Below are 19,100 nucleotides of genomic sequence, written 5' to 3' on the forward strand. Positions count from 1 at the left end.
CATTTCTTGGTATCAGTTTCTATTTCCTTGAGTAGGGACTCATAGTTTTCAGCATACAAGTCTTTCACATCTTTGGTCAACTTTATTCCTAGGTATTTGATTGATTTTGCTGAAACAGTAAATGGGAGTGATTTCTGGATGTCTTCTTCAGATTTAGTGTTTGCATAAAGAAATGCCACTGATTTTTGTACATTGATTTTGTAGCCTGATACCTTGCTATATTGCCTAATAACTTCCAGTAGTTTTCTGCTGGATTCTTTAGGTTTTTCTATGTATGCTATCATATCATCTGCAAATAATGAGAGCTTGACTTCTTCCCTTCCAATCTGTATTCCTTTGATTCCTTTCTCCTGTCTGATTGCTATTGCAAGAACTTCCAATACTATGTTGAAGAGTAACGGTGACAGTGGACAGCCCTGTCTAGTCCCCAATCTGAGGGGGAATGCTTTCAGCTTCTGTCCATTGAGTATAATGTTGGCTGTAGGTTTGCTATATATAGACTCCACTATCTTGAGGAATTTCCCATCTATTCCCATTTTTTGTAGAGTTTTGAGCATGAATGGGTGTTGGATTTTGTCAAAGGCTTTCTCTGCATCTATTGAGATAATCATGTGGTTTTTGGCTTTGCTTTTATTGATGTGGTGAATGACATTACATATGTTGAACCAGCCTTGCATTCCTGGGATGAATCCCACTAGGTCATGATGAACAATCTTTTTGATATGTTGCTGCATCTGGTTGGCCAAGATCTTGTTTAATATTTTGGCATCTGTGTTCATCAGAGATATTGGTCTGTAGTTTTCCTTTTTTGTTCTGTCCTATCAGCTTTTGGTATCAGGGTGATGTTGGCTTCATAGAAGGTGGAAGGGAGTATTCCTGTTTCTTCAATATTATGGAATAGCTTAAGAAGTATGGGTACTAACTGTTTCCTGAAAGTTTTGTAGAATTCATTTGTGAAGCTATCTGGTCTAGGACTTTTGTTGTTGGGGAGGTTCTTAATAACGGTTTCAATTTCTTTGTCTGTGATTGGTGAATTTAGATTTTGTAGTTCTTCTTGGTTCCATTTTGGAAGGACATATGCTTCTAGGAATTGTTCCATTTCTTCCAGATTCTCTAGCTTGGTGGAGTATAGTTCTTTATAGAAGTTTACAGGATTCTCTGGATTTCTGTGGTGTCAGTTGTGATAGCTCCTCCATCGTTTACAATTCTATTAATTTGAGTCTTCTCTCTTTTTTGTTTGGTAAGTCTGGCTAGGGATTTGTCAATTTTATTTAATCTTTCAAAGAACCAACATTTGGCTTCCTTGATCTTTTGTATGGTTCTTTTATTTTCGATGTTGTTTATTTCTGCTCTAACTTTAGTGATTTCTGTCCTTCTGGTTGCTTTAGGGTTCCTTTGTTCCTCTTCCTCTAAGTCCTTGATGTGTGCAGTAAGGTCGTTCATTTGAGCTTCTTCTTGGTGTTTAATATGTGATTGTATGGCTATAAGTTTCCCTCTCTGCTTTAGCTGTGTCCCAAATATTTTGATAGGTTGTGTCTTCATTTTCATTTGTTTCCAGGAACATTTGAATTTCCTGCTTGAGTGAATCTCTGACCCAGTGGTTCTTAAGGAGTATGTTGTTTATTTTCCAAATTCTGTGACTTTTAATGATTGTTTATTGTTAAATGTTAGTTTTACTCCACTGTGGTCTGAGAATATACTTGGGATGATTTCAATCTTCTTGAATTTATTGACACTGTCTTTGTGGCCTTACATGTGGTCTATCCTTGCGTATGTGTTATGTGGATTTGAAAAGAAAGTGTATTCCAGTTTTTTGGGGTGAAGGACTCTGAAAATGTCCAAGAGGTCTAGTCTGTCAATCTCTTCATTCATTTCTCTTGTATCTTTGTTGGTTCTCTGCTTTATTGATCTAAGTGTGAGAGTGGGGTATTGAAGTATCCTACTATTGTTGTATTACTATTGATGTATTTTTGAAATTCTTTCAGTAAGTGCTTGACGTATTTAGATGGTCCTCATTGGGTAAATAGATGTTAATAATTGTTAAGTCTTCTTGGCTGATTGATCCTCTAATCATTATGTAATGTCCTTGCCTATCTTTTATTACTTTATTTAATTTAAAATCTATTGTGTCTGAGATGCGAATGGCTATTCCTGCCCTTTTTTGTGGTCCGTTAGCCTGTATGATAGTTTTCCATCCTTTCACTTTAAGTCTGTGTTTGTCTTGTGACAGATGGGATTCTTGCAAGCAGCATATGGTTGGATTATGTTTTCTGATCCATCCCCCAACTCTGTGCCTTTTGATGGGTGAGTTTAAGCCATTGACATTTATTGATATTATGGATTTAATGTATTGTAGCATTTAAAATTTTTTTTGTTTGCTCTGATATATTGCAAGTATTATAGTGATGTTCTTGTCTATAAGAGGTCTTTTAGAACCTCTTTCAGGGCCAGTTTGGTGATGGTTGCCTCCTTTAACTGTTGTTTGTCTAAGGTTTTGATCCCTCCATCTAGTTTGAATGAAAGTCCTGCAGGATGTATTATCCTTGGTTGAAACCCTTTTTCATTCAGAGCTCGATAGATATTTGCCATTCTCTTCTGGCTTTTAGAGTTTGAGTGGAGAAGTATGCAGATAATCTTATGGGTTTTCCCTTGTATGTGACTTTTTGTTTCTTTCTTGCAGCCTTTAGGATCCTTTCTTTATCCTTACTTCTTCTCATTGTGACTATGATGTGTCTTGGTGTCTTCAGGTCTGGGTTGATTCTGTTTGGTACTCTCTGGGCCTCTTGAGTCTTGATGTCCTTTCTGTTATTCAGGTCTGGGAAGTTTTCTTCTATTATTTCCTCTAGAATGTTTGCTTCCCCTTCCTCTCTTTCTTCCTCTGGCAGGCCAATTATACGAATGTTACTTCTTTTGAGATCATCCCATATGTCTCTGTTGTTGTTTTCAGTGTCTCTCAATCTCTTTTTAAGCTCTTTCACCTCTTTCTTATTTTTCTCTAACTCATCCTCTGTCTCACTAATTCTGTTTTCTGCTTCTGTTAGTCTGCTTTCCCTTGCTTCAGCTTCTTTCTTCATTACAGCTATTTCAGCTTTCAGTTCTCTAATTGCCTCAAGATAATCAGTATTTTCCTTGGGGGTCTCAACTCTTGTTTCCCTAATACTTCCATTCCTTTCCTCCAATGTTGTTTTTATTTCGGTGATTAATAAGTTTATTATTGCTTGCATACTTTTCTTATCTATGGTTACTTCTGGCTGATTTGTAGTTTCTTCTGGGCTCTTGTTTTCATTCATTGGAGTAGCAGTTTTATTTGTTTTTGATCTACCCATTTTTTTGATTAATGTGTTTCTTTTTTATGCTTTGTTGTTCCTCAGTTGTTGTGTCTTGAGCACAAGCAACATTGTACTAAATACCTTTATGACAGTTGCACTCACCAACCTTAGGAATTACAGTAGCAACTGAAGCGAGTATTGAAGCAGTTTAATCACTACCAGTTAGCCAAACGATTTGTCCAGTCCGTGAAAAAATAATATCCAAATCCCTGTGAAGAAGAAAGAGAAAAGAAAGAAGGGATAGCAAGAATAGACAGTTATTCGAATCTACTATCCACTGTAGATTCTAGGGGTAACAAGAGGGGAAAGGGAAGTAGAGCAGAGATACACACATAGAGAGTCCACTCTGAGTCAGATTTCTTCCCCAAAATAATTCACAAATTCAGGCAAAAAAGAAGGAAGGAAGAAGTGTATGACAAGATTAAAAAAAAGAAAAAAGAGACAAGAGAGAGAAAAGATAAAAGATAAGAAAAAGAGCTGTAATTAAAGAGCAGTGAAAGTTTTTTTTGATTACTTTTTAAAATTTAATTTAATTTAATTTTTTAAATTAACTAGGAGGAGGAGGGAGGGGGAAGTCTGTAGAGGAGGTAGAAGTAACGAGACTAGTTCCTCCCACAATAGATAAGATGCCCACTACCCTAGCAATGAAAGATACCCTAAGAGTTAATTCTGATGAACCTAAACAGGGGAAGATATATGCCTTTATATAATATTAATAATAAAATAGAGCAGGGTAAAAAAAAACCGTGTCCCAGATTACCTCAAACCTCATGATCATAGGCAGCTGTTTGTTAAGAAAGAGAAAAAAAAACAAACAAACAAAACCTCAGGACTAGACAAGGATAGCTGAAATAGACAGTTATGCAAATCTACTATCCACTGTATATTCTAGGGGTAGCTAAAGGAGGAAGGGAAGTTGAGCAGAGATACTCACAGTGAGAGTCCAACTGTGAGTCAGAATTGTTCCCCAAAATAATTCCCAAAGGTGTATCAGTGAATTCAAAAAAGCACACTGTTTGGTGGTGTGGGGGATGGGGCCTGTGGCTTTGGAAACTGTAGGATTAAGGAAGAAAGATGACAAAAATGAGAAAAGAAAAAAAAGATAGAGAAAAAAGAAAAAGATAAGAAAAAGAACAGTCATAAAAGAGTGGTGAAAGGAAAGAGTTTTTATTTATTTATTTATTTTTAGTTATTTAATTAGCTATGTGGGGTGAGGTGGGGGGGGGTTGGCTACTTAGAAAGAAAAAAGGGCAGAGGTTTCAGAAGGGTATAGACTTAGAATGAATGATACTCCCTGGTGGGACAGGAATTTTGGTAAAAAAAGAGGCTCAGCAGGGGAGCCTGCTAGGAGCTGGTCCCCAGGGACTGGTTATGGCGGGGGCAGGGGGAGGAGGTGTGCTTAATAATTTAAAAGAAAGAAAAAAATTTTCCCCTTTTTTTCTACTCTTTTTTAACCCAAATTAAGTTATAGTCACCTCCTTGGTGTCACCGCTAGGACCCATTATTGACTGGCCTACTAAAGGCAGAAAATCCTACGGTATCCAGAAGATGTGGTCAGAGCTCAAGCCACTAGCAGCTTCTCAGTTTGCCATCTTCCAGGAACCGCCTTAGATATTGTTTTTGGACTTCCTAATTTTATATTCTGAAAGCAGAATGCTTTCTTGTTTATGTAAGATACTTACCTTTTCTCACAGGTCCTTCTAGCTGTTCCCACTCAACAAGTAACAGATTCTTAAAGGATGTGGAAAAGCCAGCAATCCCAATATCAGTTATTCTATGTAAGGACAATAATTTCACTTGGAAACACAGGATTCTGGTGTTCACAAGCCTGACTCCTGGTAATACATAGTTGGTTTAGGGATCAGAATGGCATTTGCTTAAAGGTTTTCTATGTTCATTGCTTTATTTTTTTATTGGGAGGTTCATGCTTTACAGTACAGTTGTTGGCATATGAGTACAAGTTGTCATCTCAACAAGATAGATTTCTGCAAAAAACTCTCATCCTTAAATTAGTGGAATAGAATTGAGAGCCCAGAAAGAAGCCCTCACCTATGAACATCTGAGTTTTGACAAGGTGAAGGCAGAACAAAATATTAAATGGAGAAAGGAGGCTTCAAAAAACAGTATTGGGAATACTGGGTTGAAACAGCCAGAAGAAAATGTTTTCTATTTTTTTTATAGAGGGAAAGTGAAATTGTCATTTGAGGGTATTTATAGAGTAATTTGAACCAGAAAATTTGCTTAAAAAATAAAACAGAAACATTAAACTATATCCTTGTGACACTAGTCTTGTAAATCAACATTTCTTCAACAGGATGATTTAAAAATAAAATGTTGGATTCAGGAGAGAGTTTGCTCAATAGAATTTACTCCTTACCATGGACTAGACCATGGGTTTGAGCCCTGGAACCTGACATGGGAGTACACAGGGATTTTCATGTATGATGGGGTGCTGAAGTGTCTCTCTTCTTTTTGTCTATCTTTCTCTTCCCTCATTCTAAGTTTAAGAAATAGAGAAAAGAGGGCCTGGTGGTGGCACACCTGCTTTGAGCAGACATGTTGCCATGCACAAGGTCCCAGGTTCAAACCCTGGTCCCTGCTTTTAAGGGACAAGTTTCACAAGTGGTGTGATGCAATGCTGCAGATGTCTCTCTTTCTCTCTATTTTCCCCTCCCACCTTAGTTACTCTCTGTCTCTGTCCAATAAATAATAAGATAAAATTGAAAAAAAAATTGGGCCTTGGAGGTCACTCAGTGATACCACATATTTTGGAGGCCCTGAGTTCATTCTCCAGCATTCATTAAAATTTTATTAAGGTGTGTGTGTGTGAGAGAGGGAGGAAACAGGGCGGGCAGTGGTGTACTCAGTTAAGCACATGGTTACCATGTACAAGTATATGGGTTGAATGACTTGATGTTCCCCATATGTATGGGAAGAACTTCACGAGTGCTAAAGCAGGTCTGCAGGTGTCTTTCTGTTTCTCTCCACCCCACCAATTTCTCCCTGGCCTATCAAATAAAAAGAAAAATAATAATAAGAAAAAAAAGTAAAAAATGACCACCAGGAGTGGTGGCTTTGAAGTGCCAGCACCAAGCCCTGCAATTACTAGTGTGTGTGTGTGTGTGTGTGTATGTGTGTGTTTGTATTTAGTTGATTATCACAAAGCATCTTAGAATGCATTTGTCCTGTCCACAGTATAGTAACTATTTTTTTTAACATTATATAATAGTTTTGAGGTGGGTTATAACTCTGACTGAAGTATGCAGATTTCTAAACCAGTCTGATATATAGAATCACAATGGAATTATATTAAGAAAAGAATTGTCTTCTTTCTCTGCCTCTTTGTATCTTTGTCCCTAAAAGGGGGGGGGTGTTAAGAATTGGCTCAATAAAAGCATGAAACATTTTATATTTTTGTATTACTGATTTGCTTACCTTAGGTATATTGAAAATTGTTCACATTGGATTTAATTAAACTGCAAATGAGTGCATCAAATTTTGAAAACTTAAATGTCTTTTTAAAATTTTTATTCAAATTCATATAAAGATATCAATTATGGATGACCTTTGGTGAAATTCAGAAATAAAGCTGAGAGTTTTTCTTTGATCATAACTAGCTCTCAATCATACAGGTGATTTCTAGAATTTTCTCTCTATTCAAACACAGCTCCTTTAAGAGCATATGTATATGGAGCTCTTAAAGGATGAAAATTACCTATCTCTTTGGCACACTATTTAATTTGAATTAAGTGGGGAAATAAACAGTGACATACCTGTTGAAATGTATACATTACAGTACTCAAGGACCTGGGTTCACGTTCTTGCTTCTAACGTGTAGGGGGAAAGCTTCATGAGCAGTGAAGTGCTGTAGGTATCTCTTTTTCTCCCTCTTTACCTCCTCTTCCCTTTCAATTTCTCTGTCCCTGTCCATAGATAAATAGATTAAAACTTTTTTTATTAAAGCAGTTGGATTTTTTTGAACAATATGAAGCAGACAGATGGTAAGTGCTATATACCTAATACATAGTGAATGAGGTCATGTTCAGATCATTGGGAGAGGAGAGAGTAACTAGTCCCCTATCATCAATTACTCAGTTACTTCAAAACAAATGACTTCTCATAAAGTACACATTTTATAAGCTATCGTTACAGAGTAAACACACACACATACTCAAAATTGTGCATAGCTTGATGTTCCTCTTTTCTTTTTTTTAATCTTTTATTTTATTTTATTTTATTTTTTTACTTTGTTATTGGATAGAGACAGAGAGAAATTGAGAGAGAAGGGGGAGTTAGAGAGGAAGAGAGACAGAGAGACACCTGCAAACCTGCTTCACCACCTGTGAAGTGACTCCCCTGCAGGTGGGGAGCCCGGGGCTTGAACCGGGATCCTTCAGTCAGTCCTTGTGCTTTGCACCACGTGCGCTTAACAGGCTGCGCTACTGCCTGACTCCCTGTTCCTCTTTTCATATGGTGATGGGAATTGTGTGGAGTTGTACCCCTCTTATTCTATGGTTTTTTGTCAGTGTTTCCTTTTTATAAATAAAAAATTTTTAAAAAGCTAAAAAAACTTACATAAAAAGTATAAGTACTTCTGCACACAAATAACGTGTTATGGATTTGACAGCTGAACAGAGCAAGTTTGCCAAAATTCCAACTCACAGCATGATAACTGAATAAAAATTAAATATAAAATCATTCTATATTATGTTGTATCTGTCAGTAGAATCCAAATCAGCCTAGTTATCTCCACTGTAGTTTCCAGTGTTGTCAGTATAAGAATAGGTGCTTAAGAAATCATAAATGTAATATTTTTTCTTGCAGGAGACCTAAAGTAATGAAGTTAAGCTTCTTCATGGTTTCTTATGACCTACAGTTTTTTTTTCTTTTTTTTCCTTTTGTTGACCTTGTTGTTTTATCATTGTTATGGTTATTATTGTTGTTGTTATTGATGTTGTTGCTGCTAGAAAGGACAGAGAGAAATGGAGAGAGGAGGGGAAGAGAAAGACAGACCTGCTTCACTGCCTCTGAAGTGACCCCCTGCAGGCGGGGAGCTGGGGGTTCGAAGTGGGATCCTTAAGCCAGTCCTTGTGCTTCAGCGCCATGTGTGCTTAACCCACTGCACTACCACCCGACCCCCTCCCTTTATTGAACTTTTAGGATGATAATGTGGGCAGTAATCACCACCAATCTAGAAGTAACCCTTAGCTCTGAGATTGGCTTTGATTCATTTCTGGTTGGCAATAACATAATTGGAGAATAATTAGTCTTGTTTCTGGCACATTTTAGTTATATATGTGATGGGTAGGTGGATGCCAGAAAGAAGTTTAGTCTTAACATGATACAAAAAAAACATCATTTAAAAAATTTTGCTACAATAGTATTCTGCAGCTCTGCTGAACATACTTCCCCATGAGGCTCCTTCTCATACCTGAAAAGCTACTATATTTAATCTTTCAAAAATGTGCCAGTAAAAATTTTGAGTTATGGGATAAATCCAGGGCCACTACAGATAGCATAAAGGTGGAAATGAACTTTGATTCTGTTTTTTGCATAGAATAGCACCAACAAAGCCATAACTTTGAGTTTTATACTAAAAACCTCAAAACACAACTCAGTGGTGTTTCTCAAAAGAAAGCTGAACATTTCAAACTTTTTTTCTTCTAATATTCTGACATATTTGCTATCTTCATTGTGGGAACCACTGTTACTAAGCATTTCTGTTATCTCTGTGTACTTTGCACTGAAAGTATTTAGTTGTGCACAACTTTAATTATAGCTTGTACTAAACAAATAGACATTCGCAATTTAAAGTGTGCAGCGGTTACCTAAACTTATCTCTAAAGAAACCATGTAGGGCATGCACACAAACATCTAGGGGATCTAGGATTAAAAGTGGGCTGTCCAGGAATGGGAAAACATCTTCTATAGGGCGGAGGTGGGGGTGTTTAGCATGTTACTGTTTATGAGATCTTAGTTTCTGCATAAAAGAAATGCCATTTTCTATCCAGGAATTTTTCATGGTATGGAAACATAAAATCTTCCCACCTATATTAATAGATAAAATGGAAATGTAATATAACTAACAAGATCCTTTTCCATATATTTAAATTTTTTATTGATTTAATAGCTATCAACAAGTTTGTAGGAGAAGAGGGGTAAAATTCCACATAATTCCCACTACCAGAGTTCTGCATCCCATCCTCTCCATTGGCAGCTTTCCTATTCTTTGCCCTTTAAGGAAGCATGGACCCAGAATCATTATGGGGTTCAGAAGGCAAGAGGTCTGGCTTCTGTAATTCCATCTCCTCTGGACCTGGGCGTTGGCAGGTTGATCCATACTCCCAGCCTGTTTCTATCTTTCCCTAGTGGGGCAGGACTCTGGAGAGGTAGGATTCCAGGGTACATTGGTGAGATCATCTGTCCAGTGAAGTTAGGTTGGCATCCATACAGATATTCTTATATTTATACATTACTACTTTTTATTTTTAATTTTTTTAACTAGTGATTTAATAGTTTCTTAAAAAGTTATAAGATTTTAGGAATATCATTTCAAGTCCATGGATCTGATTCAAATAAGATTTTATGGCTCAGAAAAGTTAATCCTATAATGGTAGCACCTAGAACATTAGCAGAAAAGCCTACCATTTCACTTAGGAAATTTTAAGAGACAGCATTATAATAAAAGTTGTCTTAATATTTTAGAGTTGTGAACATTTTTTAAGGATGATCTTAAATCTTTTAAAATTCATATATTTACCCTGTAGCCCAGAAATGTCTTTTCTGGGTATTTATCCAAAGAGATTTATGTAGACCTATGCTTATAACAGCATATTTCATAATAGTCCAAATATGGAAGCACCTCAGATGACTATTGACAGATGAGTAGATAAGAAAGTTGTGGTATATGTACACAATGGAACACTACTCAGCTGTCAAAAATGACGAAATCATCTCCTTTGCCTACCTTGGATAAAAATCAAAGTAATCTTATTGAGATAAACCAAGAAGAGAAGAATAAATACTTATAGGTAGAACTTAAGAAACAATGACAGAAAAGGAAAACAAAGTGAAACTTGAACTAGGTGTGGTGTATCACACCAAAGTAAAGAACTCTGGGGAAGGGGAGGAAGTGGGTAGGGGGTGGAGAGGAAAGGATCCTGGTAGTTAGTGGAAAAGATAAATTGTATCTACATGCCAACATGTGAACCATTAACCACCCAATAAAAGGAAAAGAAAACCTCAAAAAGAGAGGAGAGTGAAAAAAATAACAGAGCAGAGAAAGAAAAAAAATGAAGAGAACACAACTGTTGCTGATGACGTAGAGCAAAAAAAAAAAAAAAAAAAAAGGAAAAACAACACTTGTATTCTTGGTGGGAATTTTAATCAGCCCAATTCCTATGAAGAACAATATGAAGATTTCTCAAAATATTGAAACTAAAACTATAGTAGTTTAGTATTTCCACTCCGAAGTGTCTAGTTGAAAAACACAAATCCAAAAAGAAATATATGCACATGTATCATATTCCCATGGTGTGGAATTCATCCAACAACCCACTGAGTGATGAGTTGATGAAAATGAAGTGGTGATGAGTGGATGAAGATAACTACAACAGAATATTATGCAGCTATAAGAAAGAATGGAATTTCTTGCTTTTTTGCTATAATAGAAGAAGAGATAAGAGTGGGTCATGCTAAGCAAAATAAGTAAAAAAAATGATTAAAAAATTCCAGATGATATCACGTATATGTATGATATAAAACTACAAAGTTTTAGAGGCACATAAAGCCTCTAGATTCCACTGCAGAGCAAGCTATCTATAGGAGTGGTGGGAGGTACTGAAAGTGAGGAAAGGTCTAAAGACTATAAGGGAAGGTTATTGGCACTTGGGTGGTAGACATGGTATAGTAACATATACCCTGAAGAAGTGTGAAAATATATCCCTAAAATATGGTCTTGCCCACCTTTACCTCAACAAAAAATTTTAAAGGATGAAAAATATGTAATGCAGAATGTACTTATTAAGATTAAAAGACATCATGCATTACTGTAAATAGAGAGCAGCTGACTGATTCAGGAAAGCTGGACATTTTCTGTCAAAACCCTAATTAAATCATTTGTTAAAAAAATTAACTATCCTTCCAGTATCCAGGAGATAGATACATATCTTCCTTTTACCATGATTCCAAAATAGCTTATGTTCTTTTATGTTTTTTTTTTTTTATTTAAGAAAGGAGACATTAACAAAACCGTAGGATAGAAGGGGTACAACTCCACACAATTCCCACCACCCAATCTCCATATCCCACCCCCTCCCCTGATAGCTTTCCCATTCTCTATTCCTCTGGGAGCATGGACCCAGGGTCATTGTGGGTTGCAGAAGGTGGAAGGTCTGGCTTCTGTAATTGCTTCCCCGCTGAACATGGGCGTTGACTGGTTGATTCATACTCCCAGTCTGCCTCTCTCTTTCCCTAGTAGGGTAGGTCTCTGGGGAAGCGGAGCTCCAGGACATATTGGTGGGGTCTTCAGTCCAGGGAAGCCTGGCTGGCATCCTGATGGCATCTGGAATCTGGTGGCTGAAAAGAGAGTTAACATACAAAGCCAAACAAATTGTTGAACAATCATGGACCCAAAGGTTGGAATAGTGGAGATGAAGTGTTGGGGGGGGGGGTACTCACTGCAAACTCTAGTGTACTTCTGCTTTCAGGTATATATTTTGCCCTAGTTTATGGATACATGTGAACATATGCTCTATCTCAGGGAACCTGGTCTTATGTTTTTTTTTAAACTTGTTTTTCTTTCTTTTATGCCATCATTCCATAGTAGTGAAACAGAGTTGCACAGGTGTTTGTATTTCTTTGTTCCAGTCTGTCTGCCCCTCCCCTCTCAATTTCTCTGTGTCCTATCAGATAAAAAGAAAGAAAAAAGTAAAAAAAAAGTACTTTTCCCCTTGTAAATTATATAATAATACATTGTAATGAACCTTTAAAAATATTTCATCCTTATTTTGCTGTATTTGAAGTATTTTGCAATATTTTAAAAGTTTAAAATTTCTTGGACTTAAATTCTTTATAGGTTGCTTTATAAATAAAAAGTCCATGATTTGTGATTAAACTGTAGTAGAGGTCCAATGATCACCCAAATATATTATTATTTACATATTATTTAGGAGAGAGGAAGTTACTTGCACTTTCTTGTGTTATTTATTTGATTATATGTGGGATAGTACAAGGGCACTCTATTGTATGAGCCAACATCACTATACTTTTCTAACAATAGAAATAACATTATTAACTCTTTTTTTAAAAAGAATTATTTACAGTCCTTTTGTTTCAATGCACTTTTTTCAGGTAGAGTGAAATTTTTACTAACTCAGCTCGTTTTGAAACCTCTTGTTTATATCTCCATCTGCTGTTTGTATTAAAAAGGAAATTTAGGTCAAATTACAACTTGAATTTAACTTTGCAAAGAAAATAAGTATGCCATCTTTAAAAAATGCATTCTAAATTTTAAGCACAATAGATCAAAGTACTTCTTATTTAAATAAATATTCTGGGATAGATGTCTTAATTGTTTTCTCCCAAACTTTCTTAAAATAGTCACTGTTCTTAATAATAAAAAAAAACCACAAGACTTTGCTTTATTATTTTAAAGAAAGAAGAAAATTTGTCTATTTTGAAATTTTAATGATTTAGCTTTCAAATTATGAAAATTCTCCTTTGGGGACTGCTTTATTTAAATTGTATGTGACATTATTTTTATTTTTTAAGGCTATGATTAAAAGTTTCATCGATGTCTACCAGCTTGCAAGCACGAGAATCACAACATTAGAGAAGGAAATGACATCTCATCGAAGTCACATTGCAGTCTTGAAATCAGAACTTCACACAGCTTGTTTACGTGAAAATGAAAGTTTACAATCGGTAAGTCCTATGCTGTATTTTCCTTGTTTGGGTCTTGGGTTAAACATTTACATTCTAGTCTTTATTGCTCATAAGATCATTTGCCAATGTATATGATTATGGGTAAATGACCTATCAAGCAAAATAAAAATTACTAGTGTGGAAAGAATTTTGAAGGAATAAAAGCAATTAATTTTTTTTGTACAGTGTATGAAGATATGCGTATTGTTATCAGTGCTAAAATATGACATCAAGATTCTTTTGTGTTTGGCAGTGCAGCTGACAGTTGGATTTGGCAATATACATAGTTAAAGCTTGCAACTGTCTGAAGATTCAGTGTGTCCCATTAAGACAGAATATTATTAATTATGCTTATAACCAAAATGGTAATTAGAACATGTGATTATTCTCTGTAGAAAACTAATCTTATCCATAATACATGTCTAACTAAAGATGCATGCTGTGATTCATCTATATGATTAAAATTCAGTTTCAGCAGTCATTTTATGTCTTAAAATTTTAGCCCAGCCAGGATTAAATTTGGACTCATTTAAGACTAAACAAAATTTTATGCATACATTTGAAAATGTGTGTTTGGGGAATATAAAAATATACTTCTGACATAAAGGTATCAAATAAACATTTAAACTTTCTCTCAAAACGTAAATGTGTCAAGAATAAATAAGACTTAGGATATTATCAATAATTAATTTATCTATTTTCACTTTCTGTTTTGATTACAGCGTTATCAGGGTGACCTGTAAGGAAAAATGGTATCATTTTATCATTCAGTTGTTGACCCATTTCAAATGACACATTGAGATATTGAGCAGGAAAAAAAAACAGCACTAAAGCAAGCAGATGCATACCTATGATGTTTCCTTAGTCCTCTCAGGTCTTAACCCAAGCATCAGCATCCAAATGAAGCCATTATGTCTATCATATTTAAAACTGTAGCCATCAAACCTCCCTACTTTCACTCCTTGCACTGTCTCACCACTGCCTAACCCTAGTTGGACTATTTTCCATTTTTTAAAAAACTTTACAATAGCATTCATCATTGACTTGTAGTATATTTCATTAACAGCACTCTTTGCTCTCTGCTACCAGTACAATGTAAGTGACATAGACAAGCAATTTGAGTTTTTTTTTTCTTCACAATTTTGTAGAAGATACTGTAGTATCAAAAACTGCCTTTCTCACAGTAAGTGGCAAATGAATATGTATGTAATAAAAATACTAGTAATTTGTGTAGCTAGTGAACAGTTTACTTATTTGGCACCTGATACCTGAGTTCAGTTTATTTTATTTTATTTATTGTTGCCAGGGTTATTGCTGGAGTTTGGTGATGACACTACAAATCTACCTCTCCTGGTAGTCATTCTTTCCATTTTTATTTTCTATTTCATTGGCTAGGACAGAGATAAATTGAGACAGGAGGGGGAGATAGAGAAAAATAGAAAAATAGACACGTGCAGACCTGCTTCACCACTAATGAATCATGTCTCCTTACAGGTGAAGAGCAGGCCTAGAACCTGGGTCCTTGCACATGGTAGAATGTGTGCTTTATGGGATGCACCTCTGCCCAGTCCCTGAATTAGGTTTTTTAAAACTTCTTAAATTCTTTATTGAAAGAGTAATGAATTTGATCTTAATGAAGAGAAACTTGATTTTGAGCTCATATGTGGTTAGGAATTGTCTAGGGGGCAGAAGTTTCTATCAAGAGAATTGGGGTAAATGTGAAAAAAAAATATAGTGAAAAGAAGAAATTGAGAAATATCAGGGATAAAGAGGAAAAAAGCAAGGGTGGTCTGTGGTAAGAATGAGAAGGGTAAAAGTCAACATTTAAGAGCAAGGGAAACACATGAACACACAATACACATGAACTTGAAAAAAAAATAAAAGAAGGAAATTTTTTGTGAGAACTACGGTGGTTATCTTTGCCAGGTGGGTGGGAGGGGATACAGAGTACTGGTGGTGGATGTGGAACTATACACTATAATCTTACAATATTGTAGCCTACAATTAATCACAAATTAAAAAAAAAGAGCAAGGGAAAGCAAATGGAAAACCTAAAGAAAGAGATATGCTTAGATTTTCTCATGTCTAGATTTTCTTTTCTTTTAAGACCATTGAAAATAAATAAATGAACAATTTTGCTGGAGTAATATTTTCCTTAGTGATTTAAGTGTAATGCATAGTAAGATACTGCTCATATCATAGACATTAGTAGTCATCTTTATTTTATTTATTTTATTTTTTTAGTAGTCATCTTCAAAAACTTTATTCCACTTTAAGTGACATACTCATTTTTTTGCTTGTTTAGTAACATAGTAATAATGCTGAAGTGTGTCTAGAAATGTTTATCAATGGTACACTTGCCAGCACTTTTAACATTTTCAACATGTTAGTCTTTGACTCATTAATTTAAGCCTGCTATAAAGCTATTATCTTGAATAATAGTAACCAGATGGCTTTGAACAAAGAGCTTTTGGGTCACATAGGGCCCAGTAGAAAACAGTATAGCTAGTCAGAACCAGTTACTTATGGGTATTTGGAAACCAGCATACTTATAGCTATGGAGAAACATATGATATTTCAATTTGTAAAACATAGACTGCCAAACCCAAATACTTTTCTCTAAGTTATGATAACTGTAGTCCTTCAAGAGAAGAAGTTCTAATGGGTCATAAGTCATGACTGAATTTGCTAAAAGTGGTTGTATGGTGAAGCTCAGGGTTCAAAGCATAGGCTCTGGCATTCTTCCTACCAGGTTTTTATGAAACAGAACCCAATTAGATTAGACCCAAGTCCTCTGATTCCTTGTCTGATGCTTTCCTATGAAACTGTAGTGTGGATTATAAGCACTTTGCAGTATACTGAGGAATATTACTATTATACAAACAATAAAAAGACAATGTTAAAGTGGGACTAGGGTGCTATGATTCACATAATTGGGTGACCTAACTTAAGCTTAAGGTAGTTGACTAATTAAAATATTAGATGAGGAAAAAAAAGTCAAGTCAAGTTTGAGTTGACAAGGAAATATATAGGATGGGTGAGAAATAGAAAGACAGACTGTAAAAGAGTGAATTATGTACAGAATTGTGAGATATGACTAGTGTAGGAGGCCCCATCTATGTATTCTAGAAGCCACCATCCTCAGCTTTCTGAGGAACTCTGACTGAGATGACTTCTATAACTACATGGAAAGATATCTGCTTCTTTTGATGGATGCATTTACTTTTCCCAACTCCAAATTTCCTTTAGATTATTCATTTTTATTATCTTTTTAAAAAAATATTTATAAAAAGGAAACACTGACAAAACCATAGGATAAGAGGGGTACAACTTCACACAATTCCCACCACCAGACCTCCATATCCCACCACCTCCCTTGATAGCTTTTCCTATTCTTTAACCCCTTGGGAGTATGGACCCAAGGTCATTGTGGGAAATAATCCACTATGATGATCTGGCTTTCAGTTCATTATTTGAATTGAAAATTAATTGAGTAGGCACTTCTTCAATGATATTCCTTCAATACATATTTGCTGTGGAACATGTATTCTGTACAAATAATTGTTTCTCCTCAATTTTTCCTACAAAACATTTTAAAGTTTTTATCCGTCATATTGTGGTTCATGTATTTCGAGCAGAGATTTAATGAGAACCATCTGTAGCCATACCACCATGAATGTGACAATTTTTATCTGATCCTGCTAGCTAAGCAGGTTTTCACTTGGATAGGAGTTAGATGGTAGACCTAGTGATAATGAATAGAAACAAGTGTATATATTATCATGTCTATGGTAAACTCCTAATATTTGCAAGTAATATAAATTATACAATACTCCTCTTCACTCTGCTTGAAAGGACAAAATTTTGACACATAATTTTTCAACATATGACTTAAATAATTCTACACTTTGTCAGAATTTTTGTCTCTGTATGTTTTCCCCTACAATAATCAGCAATTTTTTTTTTACTCATTCGCATGGTAGATACTCATATGTTTGTTGATAAATTAGAATGAACTTTGTCTATGCCTAACCAAAAATAAGTTTTATTTCAGAAACAGAAGTAAATTAATTGAATCAATATAAAATTATTTTCAAAAATGTATTTCCTTGAATACAGATAACCATGTATAAGAATTTACTCAAAATTGATTAAAGGCCTCAAATTAAGAGCAAAATACTTAGTTAAAAAAAAAAAAGGGTAAACTTCATGAGTTTGGTTTTTTACAATATGTGAAAACTTCACAAGCTTGATCTTTTGTAATACATATTGCTAAAAGATGTGAGAATCTGACAACAAAAACACAAGGAACAAAAAGAAAAATAGACAAATTTGGCTTAATAACATAAAAAGCTTTGTCCATTACAAAGAATGAGATTACATCCTCATAAAATGGGAGAAGGCTTTATCACCATACATCTTATTGAACTTTAACATGTAAACACTCTTACAATTAAATAACAAAAAGACAAATAACTCAATCTTTTAAATATATATATTTTTACTTTTATGAGAGAGATTAAGATACAGAAGAAGGAAAGAGGGTTGGGGAAGGTGGGAAAGAGAGAGAGACATGGAGACCAGCACTGCTCAGCTCTGGTTTATGGTGGTATGGGAGATTGAACCTGGGACTTTGGAGCCTCAGGCATGAGTCTTTTTGCATAATCATTACATTCTCTCTCCCACCCAAATAACCCAATTTTAAAAATGGAAAAGAGTTAAAAAGAGTTAAGCAATTCTTTAAGGACGATATACAGACTTACCAAAAAAAAAAAAAAAACCTGTAGAGAAATTTAGGATTGTTTATTATTCATAATGGGGTAATAATAAGGAAATACAGATCAAAACAACAAAAAGATACTACTTCATACCCACTAGAAATGCCATCATGAACAAGGAGAATTGAGAATGTTCATAGCAACTCTATTCATTATAATAGTTAAAAGAGGGAAACAACTTTGTCCATCATCTGATGAGTAGGTAAGCAACAATAATATATCCAGACAATGGAATATTATTCACTCACAAAAAAAGAAGAAAGCAGATAAATGCCATAATAGATTTAATTTGAAAAAGGATGTTAACTGAAACAAGACATAAAAGCAGTACATTTTATGATTCTATTATTGTAGTTTCCTAAATAAGCAAATTGATAGTAACAGAAAGTTGATCAGTAAGTAGTTGATAGGGCTTGAGGGGAACAGGGAATGGATAATTGCATGGTATATATTTGTTTCCTTTTGTAGTGACAGGAAGGTTCCAGAGCTAAAGATGGTGGTGAGGGCTGTACAACATTGTAAACCTATGTGGTATCATTGAGTTGCTACCACTTTGAAATTGTTAAAACTACATTTTCTGTTATTAATATATTCTGTGGTGGTATGGAATGTTGCTTACATGAAATGGTAATGTTGTACTGGAAAGTGGAGTGACAGAATATCAGAGGAAACTTGGCTTGTAGAGCTACCTTAGTTGTCATCTCACCACAAAGCTTTAAAAAATTAATCACACAATCTCCTGCTCTTGTTTTTTCTTGTCTGTGAAATGAAGGGTTTCAAGTAGATAACTAAAAATTTCCTCTCTGTTCTAAAATTCTTTGATTACAGTTATAACCATGATTGTGAATACTTAGATTTTGTTTTCTTTTGTTCTTACTTCATTTAACAACAATGAAGTGGGTATGTGCTCTAAATTTACAATAGTAATTATATTTTGAATTTGGTTATATTCAACACAAATAACCCATTTATAAATATATAGTAGTTATATAAACCTCATAACTTGCAACTAGGTAGTCAAAAAGTCCCCAAAGTAATCTGAAAATGTATTAGCATATTTGTAAGGAGT

At 35.0% G+C, this 19,100-nt stretch overlaps 1 protein-coding gene across 3 annotated transcripts in view; it reads left to right on the forward strand.

Moving 5' to 3' along the window:
* CCDC171 (coiled-coil domain containing 171) overlaps positions 1 to 19,100 on the forward strand; it is a 284,788-nt gene that overhangs the window by 204,784 nt on the left and 60,904 nt on the right. For all 3 annotated transcript variants that reach the window (XM_060199601.1, XM_060199602.1, XM_060199603.1), the window contains one exon: positions 13,101 to 13,253. In XM_060199601.1, the coding sequence (XP_060055584.1) occupies positions 13,101 to 13,253 (153 nt within the window). The remainder of the gene's footprint in view (positions 1 to 13,100; positions 13,254 to 19,100) is intronic.

The sequence above is a fragment of the Erinaceus europaeus genome, chromosome 10 (assembly GCF_950295315.1).
Source record: "Erinaceus europaeus chromosome 10, mEriEur2.1, whole genome shotgun sequence".
NCBI lineage: Eukaryota > Metazoa > Chordata > Mammalia > Eulipotyphla > Erinaceidae > Erinaceus > Erinaceus europaeus.